This window comes from Melanaphis sacchari, unplaced genomic scaffold (assembly GCF_002803265.2).
Source record: "Melanaphis sacchari strain LSU unplaced genomic scaffold, SCAv2.0 Contig61_pilon_pilon, whole genome shotgun sequence".
In the NCBI taxonomy this organism is placed as follows: domain Eukaryota; kingdom Metazoa; phylum Arthropoda; class Insecta; order Hemiptera; family Aphididae; genus Melanaphis; species Melanaphis sacchari.
This window is the reverse complement of record NW_020271437.1, coordinates 1,231,799-1,245,548: the sequence shown is the minus strand read 5'-3', so window position 1 is coordinate 1,245,548 and position 13,750 is coordinate 1,231,799. Positions and strand designations below refer to the sequence as shown.

The window sequence follows — 13,750 nt, the reverse complement described above, 5'->3', positions numbered from 1 at the left end:
TAACGACTAATTGAGTGTTTTTTAAAAGAAAAAAAATTTCTACTAGGTTTAACAAGCTTTAAATTTATCGATAAACACTTGAGAGTGTATTATATATATATATATATATATATATGTGTGTGTGTATAATATATACACACACATACATATATATATTATATTTTAGAAATATGCGATTATTAAAACTAAAAATAAATCATTAAAAATAACAAAAAAAAATAATAGTAATAATAATAATAATAAATTATAATCAAAAAATGAGATAAACAGCATATACACACACCTACAACACAATAATATACGTTATTACATTATGCGCGTACGTATATAGGTAGATATATATACTTATTATAATAGTAATAATAATATTTTTCGATAAATTCGTTACAAAATACAAAAGCGCGGCTGAATACATCCGTATAAATATAATGTATAATATAATATATAGTTTGAAATAGTTATCATATTATACATATTGGTGAAATACTGTGTACCTAACATATACAAATATATTTGGTCGTTTCGCTCAAATTTGTGTCTGTGTATACATGTTTAATATTATTGTAACACTTTATTATACATTATTATATTATACCTTGCTACAGCACATATACTCACACATACGTTTTATTTTTATATGTAATGTAATAGAATAGAAATTTAGTTTCAGAGTTTAAATTTATTATTATTGTTTATAAAGGTAAGTAAGAATGACGGTGTAGCGGTGGCGGTGGGTTGATTTATTCCGATAATATGCTATTTTATAATATGTTTATATATGTATATATACTTGGACCGATAATATATTTAGAGGGTGATCGTAAAAATATGAAGAAGAAGAAGAAGAAGAATAAGTATAGGAAAAAAGCGTTTTATACGCACTTGCACACATGCACACGAAATATATGTCGGCGGGTATGATGTACGCGTATTCATGTACATATATATTATATACTTTACCGGCTGGGTTATGTATATATTATTATTATTATTATTATTATATTTTCGGGGTAATTTTATTATTACCTTTTTTGGTTATTTTTTTTTTTTTTCATCCGTCACATAAATCACGAATAAAAAGGAGTGAGCGAGAGTGCGAGGAAGACGTGCGGGAGAAAAAAAATATGGACAAAAATTATGAATCGTTCGAAACGAACCGGTTTTTGTAAATTATTGTAGGTATATACATCGTATATATAGTTAGACGTATATAATAATAATATATAATATAATATTTTATTTATATTTCGTATAATGTGCATGTGGTGTGCAGGTACATTGTCGCGGTACGAGACGCGCTGGCAGATGGACCAAAGAGATTTTACAAGTACACAAGCTACCCCATTACATATCTACTTTTGGGAGACCCTATACCATATAAGTATATTTATTACGCTCACGTGTTTATTATAATATAATAGAAATACACGCGAATAACAAGTGTTTTAAGCTGGTAAACTGTGCAACTAGAGTCTGCGAGGAACGTAGGAAGAACGACGAAATATCTAATTCACGAAACAGTACAAAAATATCGTTTAAAGGTTTTTTAAATTTTTATTTCGTGTTTATCATTTATCGTTCATTTTATAAGAATACACGCGTGAGATCGGTTATTATTCAATGCAGTGGGGTGTCGTGACTATAGTACCTCGCGCGTTTGGAGGGTGCCTACGGTATTATGTAGAAACTTTTGAAAAATCTAGAAAAGGTTTATATTATTATGCTCTCAAAAATATTTATAAACTCTGACCGCGGTTCGAATATATTGAAATAGTAGGAGTTACGTGCCCTCGCGTATAATAAATAAAACAGATATAAATATTATATTATAAATATAGTAATCAGTACCTGGAACGCATGTGTGGGTGTATATAATGTGTGTGTACATGTCTGCAAAGTTATACTTGTCCGGGGGAGATAATTAAAACGGAAAATAAAAAAAAAAAAATAAAGAAATATCGATTTATATCACAGTGCGATAGAAGAGTCGATTACGTCCATCCTTTACTTGCCGCGATAACTTCTCGTCCACCGCTGCGATGACTCTTGTGCTCGCCGCGGTGATTTCTCGTATACTTGTCGCGGTCAACTTTTCGTACTTGCCGCAATGATGTCATCCGCACACGATTTCCCGTTCGGTCGTTAAGCCTTCTCGCTGTCTGTATAAATAACATTATGTGCAGGATAGATATAGGTGCCGATCGATGGTCTTCGTTATCATCATCATCATCATCATCATCTTCATCATCTTCATCATGATTATTGATTATTATTATCATCGACATCGTTTTATCGTTATACCGTACGCGTATATAATAAACATTAATATACACATAAATTATATATTTAATAACGATTGGAAAAATTAATAATAATTATTATTATAATAATGTTTACGGAAAACATATTTTCATATATCATATTATAAAGTTGTTATTCGCTTCGGCCGCGATTTGTGCAGTTTACGGCGAGCGTTTCTCTTGTATTATAATACAGAAATATCATTTATATAATCATCAGTATATATGTTCCGCGTTTGTAAGTTTATATTTATATTTATATATATTTATGTATAGTCGAATTGGTAATATAATAAATGTCATCGCGGTGCAACACACAGCGCTGAACTCGCGCGCGCGGTCACGTGATCATCTCCAAAATATAACGTAGTAAATTATTATACGCCGAGAAGATCACGCACACTCGCACACGCATGCTGCATGTACTGCTGCGATGCGATGTACACGTATATATATTTTTTATATCGCCCTCAGCGAGACGTTGTTCGAAACAGTAAACAACAGTACTCTACTACGTGCATTCCTGGTGCTGCTGCTGATGTTGCTGCATCTTAGCCAGGTGCCGTGAGTACTCAACGTCCCACTGGGCGAAACGTTAATGAGCCGCAAGCGACTGATGGTTGCCGATCGGCGACAGCATCGGCGGACTGTGCGAGTGCGAGTGCGGTCCCATCGGTGAGCCGTGCATCACGTGGTCCTGGTGGTGATAGGCCTGGTGCAGACCTCCGTGGCCCATGGGCCCGCCACCTCCGCCACCCAGGCCACCGTCCATCATGCCACTGCCGTCTTGCGGGCCACCCATAGTGTTTGGCGGCGTCATGCGCTTTTCTTTTTGCCGCCGGTTGCAGAACCACACGCGCACTACCTCCTTTTCGAGCTGTAACGAGTCGGCCAGCGACGTGATCTCTTGCGCAGACGGCTTGGGCTGCTTGTGGAAGTGCTGCTCCAGGGCCCCCTTGACGGACACCTCGATGCTAGTGCGCTTCTTGCGCTTGCGGCCCTGCGCTGCGATCTTGTCGATGCTGGTCGGCGAGCCCGTCGTCGAGTCGGCTTCCTCTAGCCACTTTTGCAGGAGCGGCTTGAGCTTGCACATGTTTTTGAACGACAACTGCAACGCCTCGAACCTGCATATGGTGGTCTGCGAGAACACGTTTCCGTAGAGCGTGCCCAACGCCAGGCCCACGTCCGCCTGCGTGAAGCCAAGCTTGATCCGGCGCTGCTTGAACTGCTTGGCAAACGCCTCGAGGTCGTCGGACGTAGGCGCGTCCTCCTCGCCTCCGGGCGATTGCGGGTCGTGTTGTTGCGGGTAAGACGGGCTGTGACCGTGCATCTGGACGGCCGGGTGCGTGTGACCCAGCATACCGTTCATCACGTGGTACGCGCCGTGGTGGCCGAGTTGCGGCGACCCTGACCCGCTGCCGTTGTAGTGGCCGGCCGAAACGACAGGCGGCGGCGGTCCCGTGTGCCAGGTCTGCGCGCCTCCGCCGCCTCCGCCGCCGCCACCGCCGCCACCACCGCCACCGCCGGTCACGGCTCGCATGTCTGGCGGCGGTTTGATGTCCAGTCCCTGATGCGGGTGGTGTGGATGGTGCGGATGGTGTTGGTGCATGCTCATGGACGCGGCCCACGGGTCCACCCAACTGGCCGCGGCCGACAGCGACACTGGTGAAGGGGACGTAGGAACTTGGTGGTGATGGTGGTGGTGATGGTGGTGTTGCCCGGGTGGCATGTATTTCAGTTCACCGGCGGGGTGGTCTTGACCGTTACCGCCACGCGGCGAGGGCGACGGCTGCTGGTACGGGCCGCCTGGCTGGTTGACCACCGACATGCCTCCCATGCCGTCTAGGTCACCGGAGCCAGGGCCTCCGCCGCCACCACCGCCGCCGCCACCGCTGCCCACCGGCAGGTACGTGGTGGCCATCACCCGCGCTTTCCAATCACATTCAACCGACGCGCCCCGAACACTGCGCGGGTAAATCGTTAGGTCCGTAATTGCGAACGATTTTTGTGCACCGGTCTATAGAGAAAATAAAATATTCACTGTTGCACCGCACGCTAGTGCGGTGGGTACGCGCGGCGCGCGCGCACTTTGTCCGTGTGACAACGACGTCCTCGACGACAAGCGATTTTTTTTTTTATTTAACTAAAATTATTATTTTTATCGCGACGCGTCGCGCTGTAACTCGGTAACTCACGAGCAAAAAAATTCGCAAAAAGCGGAATAAACTTAAAACGGAACAAAAAAAAAAAAAAAACCAAAAATTAAAAACGACGGTAAACGAACAATTAAATTACGATCGTATTGTACATGCTTTGCAAACGAATAAATATTGTACCAACGACGAGTAGTATCATAGGTGCACGGTGGTAATGTTCGGTGACGGTCGTAGCGTTCTGAGAGAGAAAAAAAAATCACACAAGTCACACACACGCGCGTGAACCGTTCACATAGCGACCGGCGCGCAGTACGTATACGGACTGATCGGCGGCGAAGGTCCGCAGAGAGCGGCTGCCGGCGCGCGCGAGGTGGCGTTCCGGCGGCACGGCCGTACGTCGGTGGCGGGGATGGAGGGCGCGAGCGAGAGACCATGACCGGCGCGAGCGAGACGCACCGCACGGCGGGGACCGCGGGACGCGCGCCGTGGCGTTTCCCCCGCCGCCGTTTGCACGTGCACGCCCAGGCCGTGCCGGTTGGGCCCGAGCGCGCGGCGACGCCCCACCCATCCGGGGACGGTCCCGGGTCAGCTGACTGCGGGGCGCCCCGGCGGCAAACGCAGTAGCCACGGCAACGGCATGTACTCTCTCTCGCACGGCCGTTCGTGTGCGTTCGTGCGCGCGCGTTACCGATTGTCGTGTCGCGTCGGTGGGGCCGCCGCCGCCGAAAGACCGCGCCATCGTCGGTCGTCGTCCGTCGCTGTCATCGTCTCGCCGCCGCGCGCGCCGACGTAAATGGATACATTATCGCGACATTATCGTGCCGAACACCTAAGGCCCCCGCCCGTCCGACCGACAGACGCGTCTTCGCCCGAAAACAATCCACTTGCCAAATTGATTTCCAAAAACCCTCTACCCTACGATTTATACTCCCACCCGCAATTCATTGCGATGACGCTTGTACATACTTATACATTAATCTATAACACCATGTGTATATATATCTACCTATGAATTATGATGAGTGTGATGATGGTATACTGTTGTATTAGTGTGTACCTAATAACTAATAAAATAGCCAATAGGCACTATATGTATATTATGGCATAGATACTATTACGGTCTACGATAGATATATACCACGATTGTTGCAGATGTATATCTATTCACTGCAGTGCGTGCATCATTATTATACAGGCGTATCGTAGATGTTGATGCATCTGTGAGCCACCGTTCAACTGCAGGTTGTATATACCTACCAATATATATTATATACATAGTGAACATATATATCACTGTAGGTTCAGCGAGTACTGTTGCAAGCTGCACCATTCAAATACTCTCGACTTCATTTTTTTTTTTATTTCACAATAACTGTAATGACATTTTTTCCTTTCTGAACTTACATATATAGGTAATTTCGATTACGCAGCTGGATTTGATTGATTTCTGAAATTATATATACCTAGATATAGGTATATACCAATCTTTTGTTTCTATATACAAATATATATAGTTTATCTATCGGAATTATTTATTATAATATATAAGTAGTTATTCTGTTTTTCAGATATTTTATTAATATAGCTGTAGGAACAGTGATTTCGAAGATTTTTATATTATTACCTTTTACAAGAACGATGTTATCCAATACATAAACTTACTATATTATGTATATAATTTAGAATATATTTTTGCTTTATCGGTAACTATATAATAATACATATATATGCGTGCTAACATGAAATTCATGCAAAACTAAAAATTTAAAACAGTCAGACTGAATTAATATTTAACTTTTATATACGAGTACATACTCGTAGCTATTGGTATAATATATTTATACCAAGCTGTAATAGTTATTAGTTGGGTATTAGAATATAGTATAACTATCTATGCGTTACTATTTTTTGGAACTATAACTGCTGCAGCAACTAATGATTCGTTGTTTGAGCTTTAATAGTATTATCAAAATGATAATTATGCACACGGACGTTCTGCAATATTTTGTAAGATATAGGTGTATGATATTTTTCTCACCGATTAAAAAGCCGAATTCTATTTATATTTTTTAAGTTGATTTAAATTCCGTTACTTTTTAATAATCCATGAATTTTTAACTTTATAAATTTATAAAATAAAAATAAAATATAAGTCAACTTTTTACTTAACTTATTAACGAATTAAATAAGTTTATTAGGTAACTTTACCATAAATAATCTTCCAAAAAGTTACATAAAAGAAAACACTGCAGATCTCTATATTATAATCTCAATATATATATAAGTATACATTATACATGTATGAAAAATGACAAATATATTTTTTATTTATTATTACTTTTATTTATTTATTTATTTATTTATTTTTTTTTTTGTTAAGTGTACTTATAAATTGTATATTATTATGTATGAAATAGCGGTGAATGGAGAGTAGGTAAATAATATTTAATTTGTATTGTTTATTATTTAATTATTTTCTGTAAATACTATACACGCGTATCTATATAAACTTGTTGTAATATTGGTTTTAAATTAGGTACACAAATATAGAAAAACTTTTTCAAAAACGTATATTTTCTACATATAAATAATATATTGCGATTAAAGAATCATCCTGTATACGTATTAGGTATATAGAAGCATTTCCAAGATATACCTATATGCTATATAATAACATTATAAGAAAATAGAGAAAATCGAAATCGGCTTGCAGAATAATACGCATATTATATGTTAGATGTCTGCAACGCGGTTGACGTGGAGAGGAGAATACGAAAATCAATATATTTACCGCGGATTCATCTATATAATGTGGAGGTAGGTAGGTTTATTTAATAAAAAAGAGTTATATTATCTCGTCGTGAAGGGTAATTCATATATTTAGTTACCGGTACAATAAATAAGTATACACGGCTAATATATATATTTAGGTAACTATAAAGGATTCTGTATTTCCTGATATTTTAATAGGAACATCGATATACTGTCTATATATATATATATACGAGCGTCGTATAATATAATAATATGATCTCTCTCTCATGGTAATACATACTGAAATTTGCAACACTACTCATAAAATAGTGATGTGTGTATAGTAAGTATAAACTATATCATATACGTATATATTGAGATGCTTACTTACACAGTGATGTTGAGCGTTTTAAAACTGATTTTGTCATTGAAATTGCAGGTGATGATAATTTAAAGGCATATAGGCTATATATATTTTAATACTACAACAAATAAGATTGGTAACAAAGGTGGAACAGATTATAGCTCGTTGTATATATATATATATATTAATGTATCAACCTAAACGTATACATATATATTGTACGCTATATATACTGCAAGAGCTATATAAACTTACTATATACTCATATACTAAACGTCTATACTATTTACATAAATAAATAATGAAAACTATCTTGATAAATGTCATTAAACTGATATTTTATTTATTTCACTAATAATATGTACATAAATAATATGACATAGACTTTATATTAATACATCCATATTGTAAATGTTTTTTTACTGTTATGAAAAAAAAACTTTTTTAAATAGAAAACTCATGGGGTTCTATAAAATTATTCATTGTACTTCCTATTCCTATATCACATTAATAGTTATTATTATTAATTATAGATAGATTATAATACCTATTAGGTACTATTGAAAATCTGTTAGGCCAGAAAAATGGAAATAGAAGATAATATTAATATTTGATAATACGATTTCGGGTGACAGAAATTTACCAAACGACGAAATACAATAATAATAAATAGAACATGTCGCTGAATAATTCTCACCGAGTGTCTCTGCATATGCGCAACGCTATCTGTGAGCGTATATTGCGTAACTCAGATGGGATCGACGTGTGCGATCCGAGTGCGCCACTTTCAGCGATGGGATATTATATTATTATTATTAAAACTCACGAGTGTAGCTTAAACGAATTTACAGCAAAAACTTACACGTAGACTCTTGTAAACCATAAATAAGTTATTTATTATTTATTACAAAAAAAAAATAAAACTGCTTAGAATCATCCACATCATCGATTTCTTCATAAAATAATAATATATTATATAGGTGATATTAATTAATAATTATTATTAGAAGTAAGTATACAGCACATGAGATAATCTGATGGTGCCACAGACAGAAACTATACAATTTTGTATTGTGACAGAAACACAAAGTCATTTAAACGAAGATATGGCTCCTTCGAGTGGGTCGATAAATTGTGTATTAATTACAATACTTATTGTATTTACCTGTATAGAAGTGTAGAACGTAGCACATAGGTATAAGAATTAAATGACTATATATATCAAGAAGTTTTATTAAAAACTTAGAAATGTTGTATGTATTCAATAGTACTATACCAATTGCTGATTATATCTATGTGCACTACTACTTTATAGTCCCTATACCTACACAGTCAGGATTTTCGTATATACAAATACAACACGTCAACATAAGTAAAACAACGAGTTAATCTGTCCTAAGCGAAGGACAAAAATGAAAAATATATCTAATAATAGATTTTATATAAATATTATAGATACATTATTATGTAATGTCTGCACGGTAAATGGATACAATTTCCCAACCATACGAGTATATAGGCATTATACCTACATAAGTAAAATTACACATAATATATGATATTCTTGGTTTTAATCGTCACCGAAAATACAATAAGAAAGAAAGACTTTAAAGACTATAATTTATTTATATTAGTTAGGCTTGTGTAGGTACGTAAAGTCCGTGTACTCGATCAATACATTTTGAATAATCTTCAGTACATACAAACAGCAGTATTTCTTAAATATATGGTGATATGCATATAATATACTATAAATGTGGAAGTTGAATCGACAAAAATACTCTTATATATAGTTATTATAGTTGAATATCGATTAATCTTTAAGACGCGCCCTGAGTCCTGACCAAGGATACATATATAAGTCGAAAAAATATTTTAGACTGACAAATTGCCAGATTCCTGTTTACATAGTGTTAATCTGGCAGAGATAGGTATATTTGAAAATTTAAATTGACTCAAAGCTAAATTTAGAATTTTTCGCGTAAGTATCTATATTATTTTGAAATATTTAAATTTATATGCATATTTTTTATGTAAAATTCTAAAACTGTAAATTATATAAATGTAAGCATCTACCAGTTGAGGTTCGTTCCCTAAACGGTTAAATATAATAAAATATTAGCTCCCCCCCTCAATGTAAAGTCCTGGTTACGCCATTGGTATTTTATATAACATATACCTATATGACATGATAAATAACAAGACGCACGATATATAATACGTACAACGATAATAATATATAACAACATACTCAATTATTGTACATCATTCGCAGAAGCACCGCGCACTGCTACAGGCTCCGTTAAGTATATATCTATGAATTGAACGTATGGGTTATAGATATTATACTTATTATTTTACGCATATCGCAGTGCTGCCGTATCTGAAAACCGATGAAAAAAATAAACTGGTACACGTCGTCGTGCACTTCAAAATTATACTTATACACGCCGCGGGGCAACTATATCGCCGTCCACGCAAGCCCCAGACCTATCGGGTATTATATGTATATATATACGTATACGTGATAGCATATGCCGTATAGGATATAATATACATGAGTCCATGGTAAAGAATTTAAAATAATTATTAATAATAAACGCGTTTATTATAGGATATGTATAATCGTATCGATCGTTTCACGCTTATACCGATATGAATTAAATTCGCCACATAGTGCAGATGAGATAATATTATTATAATAGGTCGATTATTATACATATTATGACGCCCACGAGCACTACATTTTATAATAATTTATGTTATCTATATATTTCTGTTTTTTTTACCAATCATCGGTTAAAACAAAAGGAGAAGAATGTGATATAATAATATAAAATATAGGTAAGGTAGTTAAATATTATTATATACATAAAGTAATATAATAGAGTTACGCGGGTGCTTATATCGCGTATGATGGTCAACGTAAATGTATAGGTACCTATACTATCTAACACTGCTTAGAAAAGAAATTTTTATTATTATATGCATATACGCATGTATATAATAATATTGAATGTTTTTTTCACAGTAAACAATCGTTGTAATATCTCAAAGAGTATACCTGCATTAATTTTTCAAAAATATTTTGCTAACATAATTTTAAATTATTTAAAAAACAATATTTTTAATAAAAAATAAATAAATATTTATTTCATATTACATTAAAATGTTTTTAATTTTTTAATTTCATAGTCTAAAGCAGATTATTATACTTATCTGAGTTTTCGATACATAAAAATCGAATTTTGAACGAGTATTATCTAATAATATTAGTTGTTTATTATTTCAAGTTTTGATAAATGGTGTAACAGTGGATTTATATTTTTACTTTATCTATCTAAACTTTATTTACTTATAGCTTATTAATAATTATATAACTATTTTAAAAACAATTTAATGGCGCCAAAAGTGACTATCTCATGGTACGCATCTTGTGATGCACTTTACAATTTTTTCGGTGGCCGGTGTAAATATTTTACTGAATAGATCAAAACTCTAAGTATCTAAGTATATATTATATTTAATATAAACGAATAAATATTTAAATTTGGATTTTGATACGACTTTCGCTGTGTAATTTTTCATATTTTTATACTTATATAACACAACATAGCAGCTTTATAGTGTAAGAGGTGGGTGCATTTTAATAACAAATCCATATACACCTCATTAATTTTTAAACATGGCCACCGCTGAACTACAGTTTAACTATTTGCAAAACATCATAGCCACCTATCTATATTTGTATATATTCAAATAAAATTATATGGGTGTGTTTAAATCATCCATTTATAGGGCAACAAATTGTGATTGTACTAAATACATTTATCGATTAAAATAATATAATACATATTATGCAGGTACGATAAGTATATTTTAATACGAACGCCCATATTTGTTACGCGGGATTTTAAACATAATAATAATATATCAAATAATTAAGTCATAAATCAACGTACTGCGCGATATCACTTTTGGATAATAAAACACCTCAGGCATCCAATCTTGTTTTGATTCATTATTGATCTCATCAATGTAATACATAATAAAATATTTTCTTGGTATAAAGACGAAAATGATAGCCTCTATATTCGCTGTAATAATACAGCATAACATTCTTTTTCAACAATTTGTTTTTGCACGCTATGCAAAATAACGTTGATAATATATGATATATATAATATATGGATACATTGATTTTAAGTTGAGTTTTTCTTAAGATTTATTTTTTTTTTTAAATCAATAATTATATCGTGAACTTTTGGGCTTTGCATTATATGCAAATTTTTCCGATGGGATCAGCAGTGTATACCTAACTTATAAACTACCAATATGGTATTGACTATACCTTTACAGTACATATATACACTATACAACTATGAGTATATACACAATTAAAAATGATAATTGATTTTATTTAGATCATTAGAACACCACATATAGGCTATAGTATATAATAATAGTAGTTATCGAATTTTAAAAAAGTAATTATTTAAGATACTTAAATAATAATAGTCATTTCTCCAATATACGAGTAATATTTCAATGAATGATTTATTTTAGAAACCTAAACTTTAAGTAAAGCATTTAATTAGTTATACAGTATTATATATTGTGGTCACGTAGTCTAATTGTATGATCAAAAACAATATTCAAAAACATATCATGAAAGCGATTCATAGACAAATCTAAAGATTTATTCTTGATAATTAACTGTCAAACGATGGTAAGTATAATATGAGATCTAAAATATTCAAATTTATCATGTATAATAATATTATACATAATGATTTTCATAGCACTATCTTTATAATTTTATCCAACAATAATATTTTTTATTAAAATTTTAATTTTTGGAATTTTTAAGTAAATATTATGTATAGCCATATTTACAATCAGATTTATTAGATAAGAGAAGGATCCTGTGGTAATATAGTATTTATTCTTTTTCAAATAGAAAGTGTTTTTAGGAGAATCGATTATTGAAAATGTTGATATAGCAATACACTTATTTTACAAATAAGCAGATCTAGAATTATTTTAATGTGGGTACTGATATATAACTACAGTTTTCAATAAACTGATTTAGAATAATGCATAAATTAGATGTAATGTTTATTTTAGTTATTATATGTATATTTAATTATATAATATCCAGATGAAATTTACAGATCAGGTATAAATTACGAGTAAATTAATATAATTTTAAAATAATCATAGAGTTCTGCCACCTTTTTTTTAATCCTACATTATTCTTTATATTGTAGCTACAGCTTATAATGACTCAAAAACTTAACATTAGACAATACATCAATATTTTCTAAAACAATAATCTGTTATCAATAATAACAACAAAAAGAGTTAGTTGTCATTTAAAAAAAAAGAAGAAGTTTGTGTACATCATAAACAGAGTTGGAATATGTTTTAAATACATTGATTTAAATCTGCATTTAAAAACTTTTGAACAAGTGGTTTTATTTAAAACATTTTATACATAAACTTTAAAACTTAAAAACTTTTTTTTCCAACTCTGTTGGAAATATTACGCGGATCATTTTAAGTAAACTTAAACATCAAAAAATAAAAATTTAAGTATATTGGTACATTATTTAAATTAAAGGATGAAGAGAAGTGGCTGAGCATAATAGGCAAATTGCTATGTATAATTATATACTACACTAATGTTTATACTTTATACTAAAATGTATAATTTTCCATATTATGAATACCATTGATTTCGTGTAGAGGTACCTATGTATAATCGAATCGATTGTGTATATATTTAAATAATACATATTCCCTATAACTAAAAACTAACTTATAATGATTTACATAATAAAATGTATTTTATTTATTGCATAAGAAGCTTAATAATTTATTAATTTTACCAAATCACGAAAAATCTGAGTACCTATAGGTTAGAAATCTATGCTATAACCGGCCGTGCAGCATATATAATTATATAATTACTGCTAAATATAATTTGTAATCGCCTTATTAAATGGCTGTATCTACATACATGTGTATCTATATGATGTATGTAGATATGTACTTATATTATTTTTACTGTATATAAAATTAATATTATATTATATTTGTACACACTTACACGACCCTATTGTAATTTAAAGGCAATATTATTAGGACATTTTAAAGTATATCATGTCAGTTAA

At 33.6% G+C, this 13,750-nt stretch overlaps 1 protein-coding gene across 1 annotated transcript; it reads right to left on the bottom strand.

The window, feature by feature from the left end:
* Positions 1-2,436: 2,436 nt before the first annotated feature.
* On the bottom strand, positions 2,437-4,798 carry LOC112600145 (POU domain protein CF1A). The gene has a single exon (XM_025347313.1). It carries the CDS (start codon positions 4,219-4,221, stop codon positions 2,896-2,898), a length of 1,326 nt encoding a protein of 441 aa, XP_025203098.1. The 5' UTR covers positions 4,222-4,798; the 3' UTR covers positions 2,437-2,895.
* Positions 4,799-13,750: the final 8,952 nt, after the last annotated feature.